This window comes from Sinocyclocheilus rhinocerous, unplaced genomic scaffold (genome assembly GCF_001515625.1).
Source record: "Sinocyclocheilus rhinocerous isolate Xijiao unplaced genomic scaffold, SAMN03320098_v1.1 scaffold178, whole genome shotgun sequence".
NCBI lineage: Eukaryota > Metazoa > Chordata > Actinopteri > Cypriniformes > Cyprinidae > Sinocyclocheilus > Sinocyclocheilus rhinocerous.
Window position 1 is genome coordinate 1,375,981 of NW_015653463.1, and position 11,971 is coordinate 1,387,951.

At 38.3% G+C, this 11,971-nt stretch overlaps 1 protein-coding gene across 3 annotated transcripts in view; it reads right to left on the minus strand.

Moving 5' to 3' along the window:
• Positions 1-839: 839 nt before the first annotated feature.
• LOC107715849 (histone-arginine methyltransferase CARM1-like) overlaps positions 840-11,971 on the minus strand; it is a 24,882-nt gene continuing 13,750 nt past the window's right edge. For 2 of the 3 annotated variants that reach the window (XM_016522066.1, XM_016522064.1), the window contains exons 8-13: positions 5,581-5,662; positions 5,387-5,472; positions 4,939-5,028; positions 4,725-4,862; positions 4,199-4,288; positions 840-1,530 (exon numbers count right to left, since the gene is read on the minus strand). In XM_016522066.1, coding sequence (XP_016377552.1) covers positions 1,521-1,530; positions 4,199-4,288; positions 4,725-4,862; positions 4,939-5,028; positions 5,387-5,472; positions 5,581-5,662 — 496 coding nt within the window. In that variant the 3' untranslated portion in view covers positions 840-1,520. Of the gene's footprint in view, positions 1,531-4,194; positions 4,289-4,724; positions 4,863-4,938; positions 5,029-5,386; positions 5,473-5,580; positions 5,663-11,971 lie in introns of those variants that run through there. The other variant, XM_016522065.1, reaches the window with a different exon arrangement.

The window sequence follows — 11,971 nt, forward strand, 5'->3', positions numbered from 1 at the left end:
ACGTGTTCCGTCTATAGGTATGTGCGCAGACTCGTAGTGTTTCTTTACAGTCACATCGCTAACTACATCTTCACCACCTGGCATGCATTATACAGCATCTAGTCGTTTTCATGGATCTGCGTGAACAAGAATCGTTTTGACAGCGTTGTTGTCTGTACACAAAACCTAAAAAAAAAAAACACTAAGGAAAAACCTTTTTGAGGAGTGATTTTTTTCAACCTTGTCTTGGCCTTAATCTTATTGTATCTTATCTGATAATTTGAGACTTATTGACTTTGTCCTTGTGTAATGTACAGTTCAGATATGAAGACTCACTTGTAAGTGACTGAATCAAATAGGATAAGCAATGCACATCATGTCACACTACAGGCTGTTCTTTCACACACTTCCTCTAACCCTTTCTTTATGCATCAGTATAAGAAACCTCTGCGAAATCTCCTGCACGGTAAGTGCTTTGACTGTACCTCATCTTAATTTTTCTCTATGTTGTTTGGACCACATGACTTTGGCGGTCATACCATATAACAGACAGTTAAAGGCACAATATGTAATTTTCGCCGCTAGAGGGCGCGTATTCAAAATAAACAAAGAGACAAAGGCGTAGTTTGATGAGGCTGTGACTGAGTGTGGAATCATGGGAGTTGTGGTCTTCATCCCCACAGCCGATGCAATCCGACGGGACTCGGGCAGAAATCATGTTCATGGATGAGCTAATGATTTATTAACATAGTAGAATGAAGCAGGGTGAGGCTGAAAGACTGCCTGTTAGATTTACCCAAAATGAATTATATTACGTTAACCACAACAGAGACATCAGAGCCAGAGTCAAATTTTCTCCCAAATTATTTTACTTAATCCCAGTCTTTCAACTGAAAGTGTTTATGGACATGTTCTTTGTAATCCTACAGGATTTAGAGGTAACTACCATCTATAGAAAGTAGCTATTTTTCATACTTTTTACATTTTACATTTTCATACATATGTTATACTTTTTTTATTTGTTAAACACACATTTACACACATTTCCATAATCAGCATATTTGGATTAGAAGTGTTCATACAATCAACAGATGTCAGGATAACACACTTAAAGCTTATCAAACATGATAAATGAAAGTTCAAACATGCTTGCTGGATACACAAGAACAAATGAGGTTTGTTCTGACGTGTCTCACGTCTTCTCATATCTCATATGGTTTGTTCTTGTGCTTCAAGCAAGTATGGTTGAGCTTCCGTTGACCATATTTTAGGTGCTTTATGTATGTGCGTTGATGTTATATGTGATTTAAAGCCTAAATTAAGTTTTTGGGTGAACTATCCGTTTAAAGTAAAACAAATTAATTAAAGATTATAGCTATGGAAATAAAACAATTTCATTCAGTCACCTTGTTTTTATTAACAAATATCATATATCGCTATATCACATGCACACAGAACCTTCATAGATTTTATCTGCAATGCTGAGTGATAGACCTGCAGTCTTCATTTAGGCTGATCGGATAAATGATGAGAACGATGATTTAGGCGTACCTGTAAAAGACAGAGATGGATCACACTTTAATATTCAGTACAGCTTTTCAACTTGTTAAATCATGCTGAAATCCACCATAAAATAACTCAAATTACTTGGTTATTTACCTTCCTGTAATTTATGTGTCCTTACTGAATACATCTTGGTAAGCGAACCATCTGTTAATTATTCTTTAGAATAATATAAATAATTATTAAAGATATAGATTTAAAAAAATGATAAGATGTTAACTGATGGACTGGAGTGGTGCGGATTATTGTGATGTTTTTATCAGCTGTTTGGACTCTCTTGGTTGACACGCCTGTTCAGCATCGCCTGCTAGGGAAAGCCTATGTCATAGTGCTGGAAAGGAGAATGCGACCGGTTGTCTCAGACCAGTGGACCAGCTTTTTACCCAGGCAAGAATCCCTGGAGGGGGCATGGGGAGTTTGTTTATCCAATCTACATGTGTCCTGTGGATTTGGAGAAGGTTTATGTCCATATCACTTGTAGGGGCCACTCCAGTAATATGGCGTGCCAGGGTCACTAATGCATGATATCCAATCTCTACACAACTGGTGTAAAAGCTGTGTTGGTGTTCTCAGCACTGTCAAGCTTGTTCCCAGTGAGTGCTGGACAGTGCAAGCATGCCCGTAGCCAGCAATGAGATCACCGAGGTCCGGACCTCTGTAACATTTTTCATGTTCAAAAATAAACATTTGCTCTCTGAATGAATAGTTTGCTGATTAAAACTCCTCATATGAGTGTCTGCATGTAAAATTCAGTTTAGACAGTTTGCAACAATGTTTAGCGTCCGTGGCATGAAAATGATCGCTGCGAGACACTGGCGGAGTGAACGAGGCTTGAGGGCGCAGCCTCCGCTGTGTTGCCAGATCCTGCTATTATAGGCGTTTTTGGACTTGTATTTTCCACTTAATTTGACAATTAAAAAGTTAATAAAGTGGGAAGTTGCAGTTTAGTCAGTGATATCCTTTTCTTATTTGCAAAATATATAAAAAAAAATGTTGTTTATTTTTTATTTATTATTTGTTTTTTATTTGTTTTTATAGCAATATCAACACTTGTAGTAATCAAAAGAGCCATGGACAGGTTATTGCCGACAGGATACCACATTCGGTATGGCAAACGCAAAAAACATCATGCTATTATCTATTAGAAACGTTATCAAAAACAACAGCATTTAACACTAGTACACAGATCTGTAGAACAAGTAGGTTACAGAACAAAATGAAATAAACACTAGCCATGAAGAAGTCTATACCATTTCATTCAGTATAGTCGTTAAATTTTAAACCTATAGCTGGTTTAAGCTGGTCATGAGCTGGTTTAAGCTGGTTCTTAGCTGGTCATGTGCTGGTCCTAAGCTAGTCCTAAGCAACTAGCTCCTGCTCAGGACCAGCTTAAACCAGCTCATGGCCAGCAGCCATGCTTCAAAACATACCTAACCAGCAAATGCTGGATTTTTCAACAGGGTATATAATGAGTTGTATTTGTAGGGGTTATTATAGCTTAACCCCACACCAGACCTCACTAATTTTCAATCCCTGGCTACAGCCATGAGTGCAAGGGCTGTTCCTTGTCACCGATCCAGTTTGTGATATTCATGGATGGGATCTCAAGGTGAAGCCAGGGGTGGTATTTGTCCAGTTCGGGTGTCTCAGGGTGGCATTCCTGCTTTTTGTGGATGATGTCGTCCTGATGTCTTCATCAGACTGTGACCTTCAGTAATTATTGGGCGATTTGTGTCCGAGTGTGAAGCAGCGGGAATGATGGTCAGCAACCTTCAAATCTGAGGCCATGGTTCTCAGCCAGAAAAAAGTGGATTGCCTGGATTGGGTAGGGCGTGAGTTGCTTTCCCAAGTAAAGGAGTTCAAGCACCTCGGGATCTTGTTCACAAGTGAGGGTAGATTGGAGCATCAACAGATGGATCAACAGGTGGAATGGTGCGACGGCAGCAGTAATGTGTAATGTTGTTAAGCCTGAAGACGAAGCTCTAGATTTGACCTATGGTCATGAGCTCTAGGTAATGACCAAAAGAATGAGATTCGGGTACAATGGGACCCAGTACAAGCTGGAGGGATTATATCTCTCGGCTGGCCTGGGAACGCCTTGGGATCACCCAGTCCCTGTCCTGGATAAGCGGCAGAAAATGGATGGGTGGGTAGATGTTTGGACTCCCATTCATTGGCACCCATTCAGAGGATCCATTGTTGAGCAAGTGATGTGATGCTAAAATTCTCCAAATCTTTTTCCATGAAGAAACAAACTCATCTACATCTGGGATGGTGCGAGGGTGAGTCCATTTTCAGCAAGTTTTCATTTTTGGGTGAACTATTCCTACTTAGTCATTGTCGGGTGTAAAGAAGGCCAAGGATTTCCACAGAATACACTGAAGAATTGGAAAGCCTGTCATTGCACACATGCTTAGTCTTTTGTGTATCTACTACATTGTACTGCCTAATTCTGCAGATTTTCCCCCAATTCACTGCAGATGAATTAAAAGAAAGCACAGTCCATCTGGACCCGCTCATAACAAACTATTTATATTTAATTGGTTTGACTAAAAATAGCTTTTCTTGTTTTCTCTGTGTGGGACATTGATTAAAACAGTGGAAGACAACTCTAGGCTTTATAAACTTTTATAACCTGATTTCCTGTGGTGCTTACCGAAAAAAAAGATTTTTCAAATCCAGTGAGTTCCCAGATTTGAATCCAGACTGATCAACCACAGCAGTGATGTGAATGTCATAGCTTTGTCTATAAAAGAGATTTACAGTTAGACAAAATGTTGTTGCAGCAAGGTTGCATACTACTACCTGTATATAGTCCTGACTAAAGGTTCATTAATGCTTCAAATTAGTTTGTAAACACATACAAAAGATGGATACTTTGAAGAAGCTGCAATATAAGACATTTGTGATTTATTTAAAATTTCCCTAATTCTGTTCCAGACCAGTCTGTGCGTTGTTTGGTGACATGCAAAAAATTACTCTTTGGCTGTTTGAGTACAAGAAATTAATGTATATTAAGATACTCAAAATTCTTTTGAAGCAAAATGGAATGCAAAAACAATATTTGTTATGGTTTCCCATTAACATCTCCAGTAGTTTACCCTGCTACATTTTACTTCCGTGTTCCAAACCCAGAAATCGTATGTACCCTTCGTCATATGCATGAACAAAGTTAGTCGTACCTCTTGTTTGCTATTAGGTGAACCCGTCCAGATAACGTCTGTCCCATTTTAGCAAACAGAGGGGTCTGCAGAAGACAGCGTACCTGATACCATTGAGTCAAAGGCTCATTTGGAGCAGTGGACAGCCATACTGTCATCCTGTACAAAAAACATTATTAATACTTTCAAGCATGTTGTCTTCATGCACCTTTCCTTTCATAATTGTGACTCTCACCTTGAGCCAACAAAGGCCACATCAAACCAAAAAGCAAGTCCATGAATCAGCCCTGACTGCAGCAGTTTGAAGACAAAAGGAATTTCCAACCTGTGAATTACATACATTCACTACAGATATTAAAACACTGTTCAGTAACAGCCATTCCATAAGTTTGTCTAACCTGAAATCAACCACCACTTTTCAGAAATATCTTAACATATTTACTAGAAAAGTTGCTAAAAACACATTGTATTTTGGCAGTTTTATATATTGACAAAGGTGCACTTATTTTTGGCACTGCTAAGAATGCCAAATACATTTACAGTGATGTGCACTGACATATATGTTATAAACTGAAAATTAAAATGGTGAATTTCTTAATAGACTTTTCCTAAAAATGTGCATGCTACTGGTGTGCTTGAGCTTGTAATTTCTGCATGCTGCTATATTCTTGAACTGTCATTACCGGTGTAAATCTTCTTCTTTTGCCTCTAGAAAGTTGATTGTGTATTTCACAGACCTGGCCATGAGAACCTGCATATCGAATGTGTCCTGAAACACAAAGACATTAAGACCTTCTCTGACAACGTTATGATGCAATCAGAGAACCAGATTCATGGATGCTGTACATGTTGTAGTAGTCAGTGTATGTAGACTCACAACTATTGGCTGTCTGAAGAACTCATCCACAGCAGAAGAAAGAAGCCCACTCAAGTTCACACCATAGAAACATCTCTGATTCCTGGTGTAAAATCAAATTCAAACATGTTTCCAACAACTGTTATCTTGAGATCATTTTTAGGGCCATGGTTCACAACATTTTTGACTCCAGTGCCATCTTATTTTGTCCCCCCACCCACCATGTAGGATAATATGTTTCCTGCATTTTACAATTTTAATCTGTGAACACTCCTAGTTTCTGTACATTAATAGTGTTTTCAGACCTGTAGATTGTTTGCTTTGGTCCGAAACAGTGACTTTAATTGTTAAAATATTGCATTCTTCTTGCATTTTTATAGCTGTCGTGGTTTTCAACTGCGATAACTAATGTGCTCACCCACAGAATCTGTCACTGCTGTGTTTTATGTAACACATTTCCCATTATAAATTGATACTGCTTGATTCGTTGATCTGTTGGGTCGCATTACTTTCTCTCCACATCTGGGCTAAGACCACCTCCTTCAGGCAATCTCAGACCTCATATTTTGGTGCAGATTTGAGTGCAACTGCCATGATCTTGAGCCTAAACCAGGGGTGTCTAAACTCAGTTCTGCTGTTACTCAGTTACTTTTTTAACTATTGCTGCTATGTAACTACCCTGTACAACCTGTTTGCACATTCTTCTCTTGTACATTCCTGCTCATCTTAATATTTATTACGTCTATACTGTCCTGCGCATTTTATTTTATTCTTATTTTTTAAATCTTTTTTCCATACCTATATTTATATATAATTTTCATGTGTTTGTATTCTTTAATAATTGCACTGTCCATGGAGCGGACCTGACTTACATTTCACTGCTGGTCATATATTCTCTATATAACCATGTATGTGACAAATAAAAATCTTGAATCTTGAATCTCTTGATGGGCCAGTGTCCTGAAGAGTTTAGCTCCAACTTGCAAACCTGCCTGGAAGTTTCTAGTATGCCTAGTAAGACCTTGATTAGCTGGTTTGGGTGTGTTTAATTAGGGTTGGAGCTAAACTCTGCAGGACAGGGCCGTCCTGGACCAAGTTTGGACACCTCTGGCCTAAATGAACTGAACCAGTGGCCTAATGGATGGAGAGTACTTGTAACCCGAAGGTCACGGGTTTGAGTCTCAGGTCCGGCAGGGATTGTAGGTGGGGGGAGTGAATAACCAGCGCTCTCTCCACCTTCAATACCACAACTGAGGTGAGACCCTTGAGCAAGGCACCAAACCCCCAACTGCTCCCCGGGCGCCGCAGTATTGGCTGCCCATTGCTCTGGGTGTGTGTTCACGGTGTGTGTGTGTTCAATGCTGTGTGTGTGCACCTGGATGGATTAAATGCAGTATGGCACACCATACTTGGCAACACGTCACTTCACTTTTCACTTTGAAAAGTGTCCGAAAAACAAACTCTAAATGAGCCAGGTGTGTAAATGTCTTTTGAATTACAGACATTTTCAGGACTTAATGTTCTTTAAGATTCCCACTCTTTTTTTGAGTCATCATGAAACGGAACATGCGAGTAGTCTTTTCTTCACTATTGTGACATATATCTGAGTGAAACGTTTACTGGAATGTATGGTGGGATTTCAACCTTCGCCGGGAGTTTGATTGACAGGCGATCTAACCAATCACAATGCCGAATCAACCATTTTGTCTGACAAACAACCCAAACAGGAGAGTTAGATTAACATCAGTGGACTATGGTGTATTGTCGTCTTTCCACAGTTGAGACAACATAACTCTAATGTTCATACATGTTTATTTCATGCTATAACTAGTAGTAAAGCGGAAGAGACAATCTGTTCACATGCCACTTGAACTGAGGCGATTGCGTTCTCACACATCATCATGCAGTGAAAAATACATCGCAGAGCAAAGAGGACACTGACAATGCGCTGACAGACAAGACAGAGCGGGCTACTTTTGGTATTAAACAAAGTCTCAGCTTTCAAATGTTGTCCTTTTTTTTTTTTAAATTCAAACATTAAATATTATTTTTGGGGCTCTTTAATGTTACAGATCACTATAACTGCTAGTTATAACATGAATGAACATCAGAAGGTATGTCGTCTCAACCGTGGAAAGATGTCAATACACTTGTGATGTGCGGATGGTGGTTATATCCGCAGGCCCCATGGGTCGGGTAATAAAAAAATACATTCTAATTAATTGAGGGTGGGTCGCGAGTGGATGAGATAAATAATTAGTGATGCAAATATTCTCTAAAATATGAATGTGCTTTAAATGCATTTTTTCATCAGGCAAACAGACACACATTTCATTTTTGTGTGTGTTCGCCTGTTCGAGAAGTTGCAGTGACAGAAACAGTGACATTCCAGATAAAGTTTGAAGGGAGTAAAGCCTGTGTTTATGCTATTATGAAAGTGTAGGCTATAATCTGGCCAAAGAAGAACTTTTGTTTTATAATTAAATGTTCATTTAAAAGCAGCCTATTATCAGTGTATTGTTACCGTTGCCCTCACAGCTCTGACGACGTTTTGCTCCGTCCCAGATTTTGGGATGCTTCAGAAACGTGCAGCGGCACGGCTCGTATAAACACAAGCATTGACTAGAATGGCCGCGATCAGCTCCGGTGGCTGCGTCGGAGCCGTAATGCACCGCAGACATGTGCATCGATGTGCAGGATCAGCTCTAACGTCACTGAATCTGCTGTTAAAAATGAACCATCCATTCATCATATCATCATGCAAAATTAAGAATTAGAATCAGTGTAATGTGACGATCGGGTGCAGGTCGGGTTGGTTATCTAAATTAGAGAAAAATATAGGTGCAGGTAGGTGGTGGGCGGATAATTTATTTGAAGCAGCGGATTCGGGTGACATTTGAGCTCATCCGCGCATCTCTACAATACACCGTTTACAAGTTTGACTCTACTGACGTTAATCTATTAACTTGGCTGTCTGGTTTGTTTGTCGAACAAAATGGCGGTTTCGGCATTATGATTGGTCAGATCGCCTGTCAATCAAATGCAAAGGGTGCTAAAACCATGGTCATTGGACAGTCAGCCTAGTTGTTTATGATGTTTATGATTAAAGATTAAAAGTGCAAATAAAATTTTTTCAAAGTAATGATGTACACGGATAAATCATTTATAATAAATACTTTAACACTGTGTTAAAAAAAACACAATTGTAATTTTTATTTCATGGTGACTTTAATCAGTGAATTTTCATGACTGGTTCCTGATTTAGTGGATAAGGATTTTTAAAAATATCTTTTTCTTCACAATTTTTACCTGATAAAATATTTTAGAGCTTGGAATAAAAATAAAGCAAACATGTGAGGGGTGTACTCACTTCTGTGAGATACTGTATATTTATTTATTATAAAAACGCCCATGGTGTTTGAAGATTTTATTGATTTAGATGACATTTCCAGGTCTAAAACTTAGATGATTAAAATTAGACTAGCTCATATATCAAGATTTTCCAAGACCGTGGGAATCCTGGTTCTTCAAAGACGAAAAACAGTTGTTGAGGGGGTTCATTAAAATAAGAAAGACATATTTTAGTTGTTCTAGCTCATTTAAATGCTTGTCTTGTCTTATTTCTACATCTTGAGGCCCGTTTGGAAGTTTGTAGAAATACAAAGTGGGCCCCTGTTGAGCACCCTTGTTTTAGAGGAGTGGTTTTATCACTATGGAAACCAGTGGGTTTCGACAAGAGGAAAGAACAATGTTAAATGCTAATAATATACAACTATCCATATATTATACAATGGCTATCAAGAGAGAATCTTTTTTTCCCCACATATCGGTGTAGTTCTGGTATAACCAGCCAAAGCTTAATATCATTCCCAAAAGCTCAGAAGCTCTACAACTTAAGCCAAAAAAGAGATCTAAGTTTCAAAGCTCTACAGATGAACATCATGTACCCACTGCAAAACATGAGACTTTTCTGTTCTAACACAAATATTGGGTGTTCAACTTGACATGACACCTGGTAACATTATCTGTCATAAACTCCTCACAGTCATTCGAGTTTAACAGCACAGACAGAGAGGAGTGAGCTCTGTGCCATGAGCCAGGTTTGGATTGAAGCACAGTGTTTTACAGCACCGGGAAGCTGCTTGGCTTCAGTTTGGTCACGGCACGGTGCAAGTACAGTGCAGGCATGTGGACGGTGGGACCATTACTGTCTTTCCATGCTAGCAAACCACAACCCCTTGTGGGCCATTGTAAAATAAACCATCATGGATGAAGCTGTAAACATTCAGTGTGATGCATTGAGAGGGTCTGTAGCAGCATGTTCATGTGTACTATTAAAGAAATGTTCCATTTGTGGAAAAACACCCATTCCCGTAGATAATAATTTTGGTTCTAATAATTCTAATAATTTTGATAAGTTTTATTTTGTAGAGCCAAAAAATGTCCACAGTAGTACAGCACATGAGCCAGTTTTTGGGAAGGCCTAAATACATAGAGGAGTAATTCGTACTTTTGTTAAAGACCTTTTTTAAATTATGAAACAAATTAATTATTCAGTAAAACCTAGTTTATTGTGAAGCAGTAAAATCAAAAGTTATATGCTTTATCATTCATTGTATGTTAATGTAAGATCATGTTTTTTTTAGGTCTATGAACATATGGTTATGTGTTATCAATGTTTGACTTTTTGCAAAGCCCCACCACCAATCCTCCTTTAGCCACTTTGGCATTTTATCATGCAAGCTTTTGCTCTTTTCTAATGTACACCACTGTTCAAACGTTTGGGGCAACAAGATTATTTAATGTTTTTGAAAGAAGTCTCTACTGCTCACCAAGGCTGCATATATTTGATCAAGAATACAGTAAGAACAGTCATATTATTTAATATTATTGCTATTTAAAATAACTGTTTTCTATGTGAATGTATTGTAAAATGTAATTTATTCCTGAATTTTCAGCATCGTTACTCCAGTCTTCAGTGTCACATGATGTTGTAGTGTTGTTGTACTGCTTCATATTTTTGTGGAAATGTGATACTTTTTCAGAATTATTTGATGAATAGAAAGATCTTTACTGTCACTTTTGACCAGTTACATCTTTGCTGAATAAACATTAATTTCCATTAAAAAAAACGTACTGACCCCAAACTTTTGAACAGTAGTGCAGAAGAATCTACCAGTTGCAATCGTAAATAGTAATTGAGGCCTCTTTTCAGTGTGCAGTAAGCATTTGCCTTGACTCTGATTCACAGATATCAGCAGATATGTTGCTTTGAGATGTCACACACAGAAGTGTAGTCTGACATTGGTGTAACTTTTGTCAAACGCTCTAATGCGTATTTGTGTTTGCTTTCTGGAGAGTGTCAAAGGTTTCTATTTACAACGTTGAGCAATGCAGCCAATCACAGACATATCTGTTGATTTCTTGAATGCAATGGCCAGAAGCTTTTCAGTTAAAATCCACTCAATACTCAAAACACCTGAGTTTTTGTTCAGTGTTGAGTTCTGTGTACTCGTGCGAATCCTCTCATTGTGTAGATATGATGCAAATTGTGCAGTTTAGAGAGCTTCATCAGTTATAATGGAGCTTTGCGAGATCGCGATGAAGTGGAGTGACAGCTTTTAGTGATTATAAAGAGAGCGCTCTGTGCGCTTTATAGGCTATATACTGTATAATCCATTCAGAATTTGAACAAAAGCCTCATTTTTCAAGCTGATAAGAGGAACAACGGCCATGTTGCAAAGTGTCAGGAATGACATCCGCAAATAAATGCGGGATTCACTCTCAAAATCGCATATAGTGCATGAGCCATATGAACCATTTCTATTTATTTTCATCGTCCACATTTATTGTAATTGCAAGGAAGTAGGGATGCAAAACGATTAGTCGCGATTAATTGATTCTAAATAAAAGTTTATGTTTACATACTATATGTGTGTGTACTGTGTATATTTATTATGTACAGTGCCTATAAAAAGTATTCATACCCCTTCATTTTTTCACATTTTGCTATGTTGCTGCCTTATGTTAAACTGCTTTAAATTACTTTTTTTCCACATCAATCTACACTCCATACACCATAATGGTAAAGCAAAAAACTCTTTGCAAATTTATTAAAATAAAAAACTTAAATGATTCCATTGCATAAGTAATCACAGTATCAGGACAGTTAATCTGCTTGTAGATGTTACTACACTTCGAGTGAAATAAACCTGTGGCAAATTCAATTGAATGGACATGATTTAGAAAGGCACACTCGTCTCAATAAAAGGTCTAACAGCTGAAAATGCACATCAGAGCATAAACCAAGAACTGCCTGTAGAGCTCAGAAACAGGATTGCATCAAGCCACACATCTGGGGAAGAGTTCAGAAAAAATTCTGCTGCATTGAAGGTTCACAGAAGCATGTAGT